Below are 15964 nucleotides of genomic sequence, written 5' to 3'. Positions count from 1 at the left end.
AAACAAGGACTGGTCGGCTCGGAGTCAGTATACTGTGTCTGAGTGGGGTAATAGTATTCATGTTAAACTGCGGCATGGTATCTCAGTAGGCTAGCACCATACAATCGGCATCAGTCCGGACTAGTACAAGCAACCACACACACATACGTACATGCACGTCTCTATATAAGTACAATTATCTTCGACGCGACGTTAAACACAATTTCTCCTCACCTCACGTGTGTCAAAGCCCCTTACCCAGACAAACCACTGTGTTATTTAACAACTTGTTTCCACACACATGTAGTTTGTAGTTTACAATGTGTCTCAAAATGTCATGTTTGTTCTTATTACAGCCGTGTGGTCGAAGTCATTCTGGCCGGTAATTATCTTCCAGCCTTCAGATAATAGCCATGACAGATTCTGGGTTCGATCCATTATAAGTCTGTTTATGTTCCTTGGTTTGTCAGCACCATAATCCCGCTTGTGGGTCTCTAACTTCAAGCCCTGGGGATTGCGGATAAAATTGGTCCCCAGCAACCTATGCTGGTCCCGCAGCCGATGGAAGGTGACCAAATGTATAAGGCTTCGTGACTTGGATGAAAGTCAAACTCGACAGTATGTCAAGATTTGGTAAATGGCAGATCACAATACCGACCAATGGCTTATCGCTGGAATATTGCCGATTGAGGTGTTACACAACTAACACTAAATTGACGAACATCTGACGCCATGGGATTTTCCCAGTATCCAGCTGCCACAGTGACATAACTGTTTTGTAGAACTTGTTAAACTCACTCCAAACTCTGTGTCTTCTGTTCACTTAACTTAAGTCCCCTACAACACACATGTGCAGTACAGCTGTTAATAATTGCTCCTAAACGAACTACGACACATTACGGTTTGATCTCCACCGTGGTCTAGTAGATAGAGCGTCTGCACCGAGTGTGGAAGGTCCATGGTTCGATCCTGGTCGTGTCACGCGATAAGATGCTAAAATATGGTACTTTATGTTACCCTGCCTGGCGCTGAGCATTGAGGGGATAAAACAAGAACTGGTCAGCTCGGAGGCAGAGTACTGTGTCTGAGTTGAATATCATTACTGATAAAGCAATGTATCCGAAACATATGTACTGTTCCTGTCATATATACTGGTTGTAAGTGTCAAGTCATCATTTTGACATGACGTGCGAGTGAGTGAGTTGGGTTTAACGCCGCTTTCAACAGTATTCCAGTTATATCACGGGGTGTCAGTTGAATGTGAACAGATGATGGACTGAGCGTTTTGTCAATGGTGCAGTTCTAAATGGCAGAGCGACGAACTACACTTTCAGGGACCGACCTTGGACTTTTTGGGGGAAGTTTGAAAACAAGGCTTTGTTAAAAAGATACCGTCTCTCGCTCATGGGTTGATTATGATAGGACGAGTATTTTTCGCGTCAAGTTTAGTTTCGGGGTTGTAACGTTTCTATGCTGTCAAATGGATCCTGGGTTTTTATCATTTTTGTGTCTACGTTGTTTAACGCCTCACTCAACAACATTCCAGCTGTTAATAAGCAAGTCTGGACCAGACAGTTTAGTGAGTGAGTGAGTTGGGTTTAACGTCGTTTTTAACAGTGTTCAGTTATTTCTCGGCGTGTCAGCTGAATGTGGAATGTGGAAAGCCTGAAGTGATGCAGGTCTTAGACGTTTACCACTTCGGTGAAACCCACGAGCACGGGTATGGTGCTGACAAACCTAGAAACATAATCGGGGCGAATCGGGATTCGAACCCACAATCATAGGTTTCTGGCGTGCCCAAGGGACGCAACTCTGCTTAGACGACTAAAGGCCACCCGGCGCCCCCGACATGACGTGCGATAAAGATACCAAATAGTGTAAATTTTTCGGCATATGGTGCCTTTAGTTGCTGTATATATGGTAATATACTAGGTTAGCAAAGAATACTGAGCTCTGGCCTCACCCAATATGTTTTCTGCTAACCTAATGACAATGGGTAAAATGTGCGAAGCCCATTTCTGGTGTCCCCACGGTGATATTGCTTGAATATTGGTAAAAGCACGTAAGACCATACCCACTCACTCACTCAATCTTACTTGACAATGGTTTGTTTGTTTATTTGTTTGCTTGTTGTTTAACGCTGCATTCAGCAATATTCCAGCTGAATTCCGCACACACGCTGAATATAACACTAATCGGGTGGCGCTAAGTCCACCAGTGTAATATGTCACCATCTAATTAACGAAAACCCTGGTGTTTGTTTGTTTGTTTGTTTGTTTATTTGATTGTTATTTAACGCCGCACACAGCAATATTCCAGCTGTATGATGGTGGTCTGCAAATAATCGAGCCTGGACCAGATAATCCAGTGATTGACCTGAGCATCGATCCTTGCAATTGGGATAGGATGACATGCAGCAACCAAGTCAGCAAGCCTGACCATCCGATCCCATTACTACATGCATTAGTTGCTGAAGACCAATTCTACCCAGATCTTCACAGGACAATTGACAATGGTATATGTTTAAGGATCCATATCGCTAGAACAGTATATCAAAGAGGTTGTAATCCATTAATTGTGTCCACATGTCACATTAATAATGATGACAATGAGTATAATATAACATAGATGTGTATCTAGCAAATCTGACAATTACAATCAAATCCTACCGGGTACCCATCAACTGCTGGCTGAACACAGACACATTTCATGAATGACACTTTTTCTTTGTGTAATAAAACTGCTCTTGCCAAAATTAACATTTGCAGAGCAGTTTCTTTCAATTTTCAAATTTTTCAAACTTCAGGGGTTTAGACAATGTCTCAGCGTTATTTAATTTGTAATTAGGATGCTACTCATGTCTATTACTTGATATGGAACATCCTCACGCCAAAGACCTGGGTTCGATTCCCGACATCGGTACATTGTGTGAAGCCCATTTCTGGTGTCCCCCACCGTGATATTGCTGGAATATTGCTAAAAGCGGCGTAAAACCATACCTACTCACTTACTCACTGATGTGGAACAAATTGCACAACATTTCTTTAAAAGATGCATGAACCAACAGTGGCACCACTTTAAATGAAGATTTAATTATATTGCTCATTGTACCAGTTTTACCACAGTGCTGCAAATACCTGGGGAATAGCTGACACGGCGTAAAGCAATATTTATTCATTCATTCTACCTCGAAATTGGAAAAAACATGCAAAACATGTTATTGAAATTATTTATTTTATTGTATGTGAATATCTCAGTATATTATATACACATCAGTCAACATCATGAGGCTTTTGTAGCTTTTTCAGGAGGAGAGTCTGTGTTGGAGTTATCTCCCCCTTCTTTGTCCCCCATCAGCCGTTGTTGCTTACGCTTCAAGTACTCGGACATATTATCAACACGTTGTTTCCAGAGAGTGGGAATAGTGCTGGGGGTTGCCAGGCAACCTGAAAATAGAAATAAAAACAATTCAAAACAAATTTACAGGATTGAAGTGAGGAGGTTGAAGCAACTTCCTGTAGAGTTCCCTCCCCTTGCTGGTTGTACTGGTTGTAGGGTTGTGTTGTTGGTGTTGTTTGTTTAGTGTACATCTCTCATTAAAACAGATCTTTCACACCTACATGATACACTCTCTGTGTACTGTGGAGGTTCTGGGTTAGAACTGGTCCCCAGCAGCCTGTGCCGGTCGTAAGGAGGCATTGTACCCTAACGGCATTGAATGTTGCTCATATTATCAATCACTGGATTGGTCTAGACTTTATAACAGCTGGATTATTGCACAGTGTGGCATTGAATAAACCTCTCTGTGTGTAGATCTGAGAACACCTCAGGAGATTGCTGTTTTGTTTGTATTATACCTACTCAAGAAACCTGTCTGGACTCTAGTAAGAATATAGGTCCCCAGACTTACATCTAGTCTCCAAAATGAACATATTTTACACCAAAAAAAAAAGTTGTTAAATTATAGTTACATAACATAATAAAAAGGAGCCAAGAGCCTTTTTTTTCATTTTCAGATACTGCAGTAATCTAGACTTGCCAAATATTATAGACTTGCATGGGCTTTATTGGATATATTTGTTTCAGGGTCTGTATGACATCGTATCCAAATAGCATGGGTCGATTAACATGTGTGTGTGTGTGGCTGCTTGTACTAGTCCAGACTAATGCCGACTAATATTCCGCACTTCAGACAGACACTCTACCCACTACACCATGGTTTTATCCAGATCAGATCAGTGTCATGTGTGAGTGAGTGAGTTGGGTTTAACGCCGCTTTTAACAGTATCCAGTCATATCACATCATTAATGAGAAAGGAAAGCCTGAAGTCATGCAGGTGTCAGACGTTTACCACTTCGATGAAACCAATGAGCACGGGTATGGTGCTGACAAACCTAGAAACATAATCGGGGCGAACCGGGATTTGAACCAGCGATCATGGGTTTCTACTAAGCCCAAGGGACGCAACTCTGCACAGCAAATTGTGGCACCTTCTATGACTAGGCCACCTGTGCCCCTACTGTTACATGCAGATACATCCAAAAGATACATCGAAGTTCAGAATGTTTGAAAATAAAGTCACACTTAACATTTCAATTTTTCTTAAGTTTGTTCAGCAGCACTGCTGCAGACAAGAGTCTGTGTGAACACCTACCTGAAAACATGTGCCACTTGGAGTTGACGTCCGTCTGTATCTGGTAAAGTGTCTTCTCACTCTCACTGATTTCACTCAGCTGGAACAATGGATAAATAAACAATTCCAAAGACTCTCCGCTTCATACGAAATAAAAACAAGACGACAAAGTCATCCATATCCACCATCCTTTTAACGCGAGAATTTCATGTTGACATAGAATTGTCAAACAAAAACAAATATGACTTTTAACGAGTCAAAGTATGTCATTTATGATATATGTATCCATTCTCTGTCAACTAAAGTTCGTTTCAAGGCGTCACCGCGGTATTCTGAACGTGGTTGCTGTTAATAACGGTGAGTTGTGCGATCTTCCGATCGCTTCACACACGATTTCGCCGAAATTAATAAAAACAATATTATAAGGAATTTTGAATAAAATTAATGAAATAAGTTACAAACATAAGTCCAGATATACAAAGAACACTTTTTATAGCCAGACAGTGTAATTACATGATTATTTTGCATACTTCAGTATGGATTTGTTGACATGGTTATTTCCGGTGTTTCGTGCTCACGGTAATGTCTTTCCATGGGGGAAAAAAACATCCAAACTCATAATTCGTGTATAATGCGCACCCCCTTCTACACAGCTGTGTTTTTTTCGAAAAAAAGTGCGCACTATACTCAAGAAAATGCAGTACTGAACAAAACAAGTATGGGGTCATGAATATTTTGAGGATATTTTATGAAAGTCTTCACTACAAAAAATATCCCCAATATTCATGGTGTACATGTTCAACACATGCCTGATGTGCATACCAAGTTTCATGAATAAATATTGAACGATTCTTGAATAATACTCTGGAAAACAACCCATGACAGATGGCTGGACAGAGCTGTTTCGATATGCCCTGCAAAATTACATTTGGGCAGGAAATAAGCCATTTTTTTCACTATGCATAGTGAAGTCTCCAACTGATGCTGGTATGCTGGAACTCTGCAACCTAAGTCATACTCCCCAGGGAGCTGAGAATTTTATATAACTGCAAACTGATCCATTGGTCAGGGGAATAGTGATGTCTCATTGGGAGCAAGCTGTTGGGAGTTCATACTGTCCAATATATATACCGTATTCGACGTAATAAGCGCCCCACTCTAATAAGCGCCCACGGCAATATTTGCTAATATATTGGCTAGTGAACAATCCCAATTAGCACCCTTCGTGTGATATATGCACCCTTAATTACGGGAAATTAAATTCTGGAAAAATATATCTGGCGTGTCTAATACGCAGAGACTTTTCTTTTGTATCATTTCAGGCTGTCAGCCTAAGCAACAAAATTTACGATCTTTCAACTCTTTCACCAAAATTACATTCTAATAAGAGTCCCCTCTTTGTAAATTTGAGAGCGCCCTGGGCGCTTATTACGTCGAATACGGTATGCATTTATTACTTATCATCTTTAAGCCATAGACCCAAACCCAGTCTTGCCAAATGTCCTTCTGTTCAGCAGGATCTTCTAGGTAATAGTCCATATATTAAGACCAAGTTGAAAATGATCCCCCCCAAAAGGTTGAGCTAATAGTAAACATTAATGTTTTTGTACAGCAGCTATCAAAGACTTCAGTGATCCAATCCTATACATTTCTGACATTTATAGAACAGGTTAATATAAACTGAGGGTTGCCATATTCAAATGCATAATGTACATGAGACTCTATATTGTGTGATTTTAGATAAAGATAAAAACAGGTCACCAATGTTTATAAAATTCTTTATTCTCGCCATTCTCTCCCATGACGTTTTCGCACTGACTAACCTCCATTTAACATGTCACGAGATACTATACATGAATCAAACCTGGAATTCACACTTGAAAAATGTCACGGATCATAGACTGCGTTTTTTGAGCATTTGAAAGGTCTATTCCAATTCTAGAACCTGAATGTCAAGTGGCAAATTTGAAAAGCTCAAAAAGCAAGTTATCTCTGGTTGAACTAACACAGCTGCTCATAAAAGTTTGTAATCAGAAATTCTTTTCTTAGAATCAACCTTTTGGGCAAAAAACAGTGCCCGGCCATCATACCTGATGTTGGTCAAATATCATGAAAATATAACTTACATTAGAATATACTTACATTAGAAGACACTGCGTATCAAAGGTTTGGTTCAAGATCATGACGGTGGAGACGGAGGAGTTTGAGATGGAGGAGTTTGAGATGGAGCAGTTTCAGCTTGAGGAGTTTGAGATAGAGGAGTTTGAGATGGAGCAGTTTGAGATAGAGGAGTTTGAGATTGAGCAGTTTCAGCTTGAGGAGTTTGAGATAGAGGAGTTTGAGATGGAGCAGTTTGAGACTGAGGAGTTTGAGATAGAGGAGTTTGAGATTAAGGAGTTTGAGATAGAGGATTTTGAGATAGAGGAGTTTGAGATGGAGCAGTTTGAGATTGTGTAGTTATAGTAAACATACTTTAGTTTAAACAGAACAAACATTTACATTCTGCCGCTCAAACGACAAAGCAATTTTATTCCATAGTATACAAAAACACATCGAGCGATACTAATTTGTTTTAATGTTTCTTTCAAACCACCCAAGTGAATCTGTATCCCTCAAATAAAGACAAGGTCTTCCTTCCCCAAAAGCCAAACAAAAAACTAATAAAAAACTGCCCCAAATTTACAATTCTCATCCATGCATCATGTCAAAGTGACACACCAGCCTGCACAGAAGCCAGGACAACAAAACCAAGAGGCCAGTCATTTCTGACACATCAAGCCAGCTTGAAAAGAAAACTGCATATTACTGTTTACCTTGACAGAATGGCCACCATCTGGGAGGGAGCGGTACACCTGTAGCGTGCTGCCCTCTACTGGCTGGACCAGCCACAAGTTGCCATCACCATCAAAACTAATGTCCCAGGGGTCAACAGTCAATGAGATGCTTTGCTGCAGGGTCAGGGAACAGCCCTCACTCCGGGCCGCCAATCTGTAGACTTCCACACTGGGGTACCTGGAGCGCAACATCACACAGTCCAAATACCGTATTTGCAGCAATAAGCACCTTGGGAGCTTAGAAAATTAACAACGGCTGGGGGCTTATTAGAACCATACATGAGTTAATTTTGATGTCTGAGATCGAACAGGAGAAAACAAGAGTCATTTGAACATGACTAATCCACCCTGCCCCTACAAAATCGAAAAATAACCAAATCATCAGGCTGTTACTTTAAGTACAACTTGGTACTTGTCCATGGTGAGAGAATTTCTATCTCATCTGTCTGTTCATATACAAGAGCAGTTATTGAGCTATCGAAACAATACCATGGAATTGGAATTTGGAACTTTGTACAGTAAACTACGTTTATAATGAACACGCTTATAACAAACTTAGCGATATAACGAACATATTTTTTTAGTTCCAGCTATTTGTTGCATATATGCTGGATATATGCATATAACTACGGTTATTAAGAACTAAAATTAGTGATCCCTTTGAGTTCGTTATAACGGTAGTTTAATGTATTTCTATTTCAGCTACACACCATTATGGATAGAGTCAAATTCAATCTTGCTGCCACTGAAACGTCCAAAATGAATTTTGTTAAAATACCTTAATAGCAAAAGGCACCTGTTGACAAACTGGTCTTTGTGTGTGCAAAGTTTCATGAAAGAGTACTCATTAGTTTAAGAGATATGGTCCAGACAAACACACCACTATGAACAGAATCAAATTTAAACTTTTTGCCATGGGAACAAAGAAAATAAATGATAAAAATCCCCCAAATAGCAAAAGGCACCTGTTGACAACCTGGTCTTTGTGTGTGCAAAGTTTCATGAAAAAATACTCATTAGAGATAGAGATCTTGGCCAGACAAACACCCAACGATGAACAGAATCAAATTCAAACTTTTTGCCATGGAAACAAAAAAAATAGCACCAGTTGACAACCTGGTCTTTGTGTGTGCAGAATGAGTAGCTATTAGTCTTAGAGATATGATCTGGACAAACACACCATTTTGAACAGAGTAAAAGTCAAACTTGTTTCCATGGAAACAGGGAAAAATAAAATTTTTAAAACTTCCTTGACAGCAAAAGGCACCATTTCAGTGCCTGGTTGATATATGTACCAAGTCGGGATGAAACTTTTTCACGTTTTTCATGTTTTGCTCTGGAAACGAAATATGGATGGACGGACAGGTGGCCACGACACAGGTTCACTCGGGTGAGCTAAACATTAATCAAACAAAGAAATATAAATTAATTCCTAATGGCAACACATACCCATAGAAAGCCACAGCAAGCAGTCTGTGTTTAGGGCAGTAGGACATCTTCTGGACTGCAGGTCGCGTGGTTGTGTCCGGTGCCTGGTCAGTGTCGGGAGGCTGGATGGCACCGGTCTTCGTACAATTCAGCTGTTTCCCCTCCAGACTCCATGCACGGATGGTTGTGTCCTGGAGAAGACAGTGAGTGAGTGAGTGAGTGAGTGAGTGAGTGTGTGTGAGTGGATGAGTGTATGTGAGTGAGTGAGTGAGTGGAAAGGGAGATGACTTCAGTAACCAGTCACAAACTACTTCAGTGACATGTCACATTACTTCAGTGACAGGTCACACTAATTCAGTGACAGAACACATTCTTTCAGTGCCAGGTGTCACATTAATTCAGTGACAGGTCACATAACTTCAATGGCAGGTCACATTACTTCAATGACAGGTCACATTACTTCAGTGACAGGTCACATTACTTCAGTGACAGGTCACATTACTTCAATGATAGGTCACATTTATTCAGTGACAGAACACATTACTTCAGTGACAGGTCACATTACTTCAGTGACAGGTCACATTACTTCAGTGACAGAACACATTAATTCAGTGACAGGTCACATTACTTCAGTGACAGAACACATTAATTCAGTGACAGGTCACATTACTTCAGTGACAGAACACATTAATTCAGTGACAGGTCACATAACTTCAGTGACAGAACACATTAATTCAGTGACAGGTCACATTACTTCAGTGACAGAACACATTAATTCAGGGACACGTCATATTACTTCAGTGACAGGTCACATTACTTCAGTGACAGGTCACATTAATTCAGTGACATGTCACATTAACTGGGTGACAGGTCACATTTATTTTGTGACATGTCACATTAATTCAGTGACAGGTCACATTACTTCAGTGACAGAACACATTAATTCAGTGACAGGTCACATTACTTCAGTGACAGAACACATTAATTCAGTGACAGGTCACATTACTTCAGTGACAGAACACATTAATTCAGTGACAGGTCACACTAATTCAGTGACAGAACACATTCTTTCAGTGACAGGTGTCACATTAATTCAGTGACAGGTCACATAACTTCAATGGCAGGTCACATTACTTCAATGACAGGTCACATTACTTCAGTGACAGGTCACATTACTTCAATGATAGGTCACATTTATTCAGTGACAGAACACATTACTTCAGTGACAGGTCACATTACTTCAGTGACAGGTCACATTACTTCAGTGACAGAACACATTAATTCAGTGACAGGTCACATTACTTCAGTGACAGAACACATTAATTCAGTGACAGGTCACATTACTTCAGTGACAGAACACATAAATTCAGTGACAGGTCACATTACTTCAGTGACAGAACACATTAATTCAGTGACAGGTCACATTACTTCAGTGACAGAACACATTAATTCAGGGACACGTCATATAACTTCAGTGACAGGTCACATTACTTCAGTGACAGGTCACATTAATTCAGTGACATGTCACATTAACTGAGTGACAGGTCACATTTATTTTGTGACATGTCACATTAATTCAGTGACAGGTCACATTACTTCAGTGACAGAACACATTAATTCAGTGACAGGTCACATTACTTCAGTGACAGAACACATTAATTCAGTGACAGGTCACATTACTTCAGTGACAGAACACATTAATTCAGTGACAGGTCACATTACTTCAGTGACAGAACACATTAATTCAGGGACACGTCATATTACTTCAGTGACAGGTCACATTACTTCAGTGACAGGTCACATTAATTCAGTGACATGTCACATTAACTGAGTGACAGGTCACATTTATTTTGTGACATGTCACATTAATTCAGTGACAGGTCACATTACTTCAGTGACAGAACACATTAATTCAGTGACAGGTCACATTACTTCAGTGACAGGTCACATTACTTCAGTGACAGGTCACATTAATTCAGTGACAGGTCACATTACTTCAGTGACAGGACACATTACTTCAGTGACATGTCACATTACTTCAGTGACAGGTCACAATACTTCAGTGACAGGTCACATTACTTCAGTGACAGGTCACATTACTTCAGTGACAGGTCACACTAATCCAATATCAGCTACATAAGTCAGCGTTAAGATTCCAGCCAAGCTGCCTGAGTAGCCAAGGTAGTTAAAATGTTGCAAGATCAGGTTTCTTGTCACACTGGACCACAATGAAGACAAAGAAGTACAGTTGAGAATAATTTATACACCTGCTATAAGCTCATAATATTTATAAGTTCAGCCTTTTAAGTTAGTAACTTAATCTCCAAAACTGATTCAGACAGACTCAACATGCATGTTCTAAAAGTTGACTCTCGGAGACAAAAACACGGCCGGTTGGGCAAGCAGGATTCTTAAACACTGCACAAATTCAGGAAATCATCCCTTCTACATCAGTACCAGGCCACAGCAACTCAGAATCAACTAACTGGCAGGCAGTCAATACACAGCGCAATAACTGCATGCTCATTTCAAAGTGTTCATCCATCTTAAGTTCCAGAACTGACTATTTCTATCAATTCTGGTCATTGTTTTCATAACCTATTTATTATCTAGATGTCATGTAAAAGATCTCTATTATCTTTGCAACTGCAATGTAGATGTAACCATGCACAACCTGTACAAACATGCAACAAAAATATACAAAAAATAAATAATAATTTGTGCCAGCAGATAACCAATGTGGCTCTCAAACATTCATGTCCCAGTCTAAGGTGGGGAAAACATGGAATGAACATGAAACACAATACTGAGATATGACAATAATGGACGAGTTTCTGGGTGAGAATTATATACCCGATAATTGAGAAAGGGGTTAGAAATGGTCTTCAGCAACCCATGGTTGTCGTAAGAGGCGACAAACGGGATCGGGTGGTGGGGCTCGCTGACTTGGTTGATGCCTGTCATCGAACCCCAATTGTGTGGATCCATGCTTATGATGTCAATCACTGGACTGTCTGGTCCAGACTTGATTATTTACAGACTGTCCTCATATAGCTGGAATATTACTGAGTGCAGCATTAAACAACAAACAAACAAAAAGAGAAAGGAAACACATTTTCTGTATTCATGAAAAAAACACACACAATAACTGAGGACAGCTTTGGATAGAATCCACTGATGCTTGATATTGAGTCGCATTTTGGGCTAGGGTCCAGTGGTCGCATTCTTTTGGAGACGCATTAATTTCACGATTTACAGTATAGCCTATCAAACTGGCATCAAACCTACATAAAAACTAAAACTGTAGCGCTTTTGTTAAAGGGGTTATCAGGTGTGCTTATTTGTGCTTAAAAGCTCTAAAACTTATTGCAAACATACTACACAAGTTAACATTAAATGGCAATATATAACCAAACAGTACTAGAGACGCAATATAAAAATAAATTTATAAATTTAAAAAAAGGTTTTCATGTTAAAAGTTTCAGTTCTTTTAAATTTAACAACACAGAATTAATACTATGTACACCCCTTAGAGACTTATGAAAACCTGTACCCATATAATATTCAAATGTCCACCGAGGAGATAAGCGTTTTTCAATTAAACAGCAAATAATTTTCTATAATTGTAAGTATTTTTTTTTTAGATTTATCTTTTCAGTGGACAGCTGTTATTCAACAAAGACCAAAATGTTCCATATACGTAATGCTGAACTATTACTCGCACATGTTTATGATATGTAATTGTGTTGATGAATGCCTGCAAGTGTGACATGCCGTTCCTGTCTCCTGCGTTCTTGAGCTGGAACAGCAGAAGCAGTCAACCCTCACGATGGCCTTGATGTTCCACATAGAATCACGCTTGTCAAATGCAGCTGTTGCACAAATGGTGACGTCACCAGATGTGGTTGTGAAAAAGTCTTTAAGGTTCAAGTGTGTCCCTGTCAAGCTTGGCTGCTATATGCTCACGGTCACACATAGATTTCCTATGTTTCATAATCCATGCTACCAACCATTCCAATGGTTATGAAAAGATTAACCACTTGCTCGACTGTCAGTCACAATTTAATATTAACTGCAAACTGCTGACATGATTCAGAGTGTGGGTGACAAGTCATGGGTTGTGGGATGTGGGGTGGACATTCAGAGTGTGGGTGACAAGTCATGGGTTGTGGGATGTGGGGTGGACATTCAGAGTGTGGGTGACAAGTCATGGGTTGTGGGATGTGGGGTGGACATTCAGAGTGTGGGTGACAAGTCATGGGTTGTGGGATGTGGGATGTGGGATGTGGGGTGGACATTCAGAGTGTGGGTGACAAGTCATGGGTTGTGGGATGTGGGGTGGACATTCAGGGTGTGGTTGACAAGTCATGGGTTTTGGGGTGTTGTTTGTGGGATGTGGGGTGGACATTCAGAGTGGGTGACAAGTCACAGGTTGTGGGATGTGGGGTGGACATTCAGAGTGGGTGACACGTCTTGGTTTGTGGGATGTGGTTTGTGGGATGTGGGGTGGACATTCAGAGTGTGGGTGACACGTCTTGGTTTGTGGGATGTGGGGTGGACATTCAGAGTGTGGGTGACAAGTCATGGGTTGTGGGATGTGGGGTGGACATTCAGAGTGTGGGTGACACGTCATGGGTTGTGGGATGTGGGGTGGGCATTAAGAGTGTGGGTGACCAGTCATGGGATGTGGGGTGGACATTCAGGGTGTGGGTCACAAGTAGTGGGATGTGGGATGTGGGGTGGACATTCAGGGTGTGGGTCACAAGTCATGGGATGTGGGATGTGGTTTGTGGGATGTGGGGTTGACATTCAGAGTGTGGGTGACAAGTCATGGGTTGTGGGATGTGGGGTGGACATTCAGGGTGTGGGTGACACGTCATGGGTTGTGGGATGTGGGGTGGGCATTAAGAGTGTGGGTGACCAGTCATGGGTTGTGGGATGTGGGGTGAGTCAGTCACTGAGAGGCAGGGTGAGTCAGTCACTAAACGGCAGGGTGAGTGAATCACAGAGGCAGAGTGAGTCAGTCACTAAAAGGCAGGGTGAGTCAGTCACTGAGAGGGAGAGGGAGTCAGTCACTTAGTGGCAGGGTGAGTCAGTCACTGAGTGGCAGGGTGAGTCAGTCACTAAGTGGCAGGGTGAGTCAGTCACTGAGAGGGAGGGTGAGTCAGTCACTGAGATGGACAGGAGTCAGTCACTGAGATGGAGAGGGAGTCAGTCACTGAGTGGCAGCATCACTCTTCCACCATTTTGACCTGATCCCCAATATAACTATATCTCCATCTACAACACAGGGACTATTCTGCCCAAGCTGTGATCACCACAGGTGACCAACTAATAAGCAAACATTTTCTCAGGCAACTGTGTAACAGAAATCACATCAAAACAGCCAATCTTTAAAACAAACATTTAAAAAAATGAAAACATTCAAAGTAAATGCAAAATAAACAACATACCCCTGACCCTGACAGCAGAACATCGTCTTCTTCAACGTAACCGAGGCAGGTGACGAAGCTATAACAAGAAACAATTCCATCCAATGAAAACAAGAATTACAAACCACATCGACAGATCAAGACCTCCTCTGATCATGACAAATCATGTGGTATTATTGTAAGATTATCGTGCAAGCTCCATCAGGTGAGGCTATTTGCTTCACCGAGTTGGCTTTACCAGATAATGAGATTAACCTTTCATCAAAATTCATGATTATTTGAATGGCATCCTATTTCAAAAGATTTTCGGTCCTCTGGATTAAAATGATATGAGAGGGACTTTCAAAGTAATAGGCATTTTGAAAGTGGTTAATGGTGCAGATTCTCACCTTACACCTGTAATCCTTAGACAGACAAAAACAAGTAAGAACAGCATTAATATAAATAAAAAAATGACAAAAGCATTTCTTTCCATTGGCATTCAGAGCATTGTTATGACAGAGACATACAATGTTAGTTAATATTATCTGTAGGCAACACTTAATCTATTTGATCCACCATGTAATGACAATATTCAGTTCTTTCTTAACAAGATTATTAACATCAGGCACTGGGACAGACCATTTGATATTCTGGGTGAAACCTGCTACAGCTGCAAAATGTGATATTTTTTTAATTAAAACTGTGACCCAAAAAATATTTGTTTGGTTGAAGTGAGTGAGTGAGTGAGTGAGTATGGTTTTACGCCGCTTTTAGCAACATTCCACCAATATCACAGCGAGGGGCACCAGAAATGGGCTTCACACTTTGTACCCATGTCGGGAATCGAACCCGGGTCTTCGGCGTGACGAGCGAACGATTTAACCACTGGGCTACCCGACCGCCCCCTTGTTTGGTTAAAACACCTTGCAACAATGTATATTTGTGGCAGACACTCTATTTCGTTGCAATTGTCTGAAGCATGATTATTGTTTTCAAAACATTCTAGGACAATTTGTTTTCTTTCAATAAAATTCTAGCCCCCTACCAAATATCAAATGGTCAGTCCCTTACCTCCTCATTGCTTACCAAGAGAGTGCCTCATTTTCACGCTCACATTCTAAGCTGAAGTGTGTTAAAAGCTAGGCTTATGCAAAGGGCAGGGTAGGTTATGGTAGGCAGAATAACTAATAATAAGATACTTTTTTAAAACAAGATCCAAGACCCCCACCAAGTCTTAAGCATCACATAAGATTTTTGAGCATGTAAAGTTCAAACAAAATTTAGTTTCAAATATAAATTAAAATAAAATTTACAATGTGGAAATATTCCCGTGTTTTTCCCTCGTAGTTGTACCGGACACATGCGGGGACTTTAAGTAGGTGGCAGCAGATTCGCACAATAGATGACTCGTTTTCCCAGTTGCACTTGCAGGCATGGCATATTTCACTCCTCATTTAACACTTTTACATTGTCATATTGATTTCAACAATTGTTGAACTTTTGCCTTGATATGGGTTATATGGGCCACACTTGTTGAGCTTTAAACATCTAGACTCGCTGCCCCCAAAGTGGGTGGGGGCAAGCAGCCACTCCAGTTGGTTCACTCACATGCAGTATCAAGTTAATCATTGAATTAGGACTAAGGGGACTGACTTACTCAGGTTACTGAGACTGA

The 15964-nt window shown here is 40.7% G+C and overlaps 1 protein-coding gene across 3 annotated transcripts in view; it reads right to left on the bottom strand.

Annotated features, from left to right (window-relative positions):
- Positions 1 to 3231: 3231 nt before the first annotated feature.
- LOC139462289 (tRNA (guanine-N(7)-)-methyltransferase non-catalytic subunit wdr4-like) overlaps positions 3232 to 15964 on the bottom strand; it is a 162158-nt gene continuing 149425 nt past the window's right edge. For all 3 annotated transcript variants that reach the window (XM_071243909.1, XM_071243907.1, XM_071243910.1), the window contains 5 exons: positions 14329 to 14386; positions 8897 to 9066; positions 7427 to 7625; positions 4635 to 4713; positions 3232 to 3425 (listed from right to left, as the gene is read on the bottom strand). In XM_071243909.1, the coding sequence (XP_071100010.1) occupies positions 3262 to 3425; positions 4635 to 4713; positions 7427 to 7625; positions 8897 to 9066; positions 14329 to 14386 (670 nt within the window). In that variant the 3' untranslated portion in view covers positions 3232 to 3261. The remainder of the gene's footprint in view (positions 3426 to 4634; positions 4714 to 7426; positions 7626 to 8896; positions 9067 to 14328; positions 14387 to 15964) is intronic.

This window comes from Haliotis cracherodii, unplaced genomic scaffold (assembly GCF_022045235.1).
Source record: "Haliotis cracherodii isolate W230 unplaced genomic scaffold, xgHalCrac1.p SCAF_15, whole genome shotgun sequence".
Classification (NCBI taxonomy): Eukaryota; Metazoa; Mollusca; class Gastropoda; order Lepetellida; family Haliotidae; genus Haliotis; species Haliotis cracherodii.
Note: the sequence above shows the minus strand (reverse complement) of the source record. Positions and strands in the feature narration are given on the sequence as shown.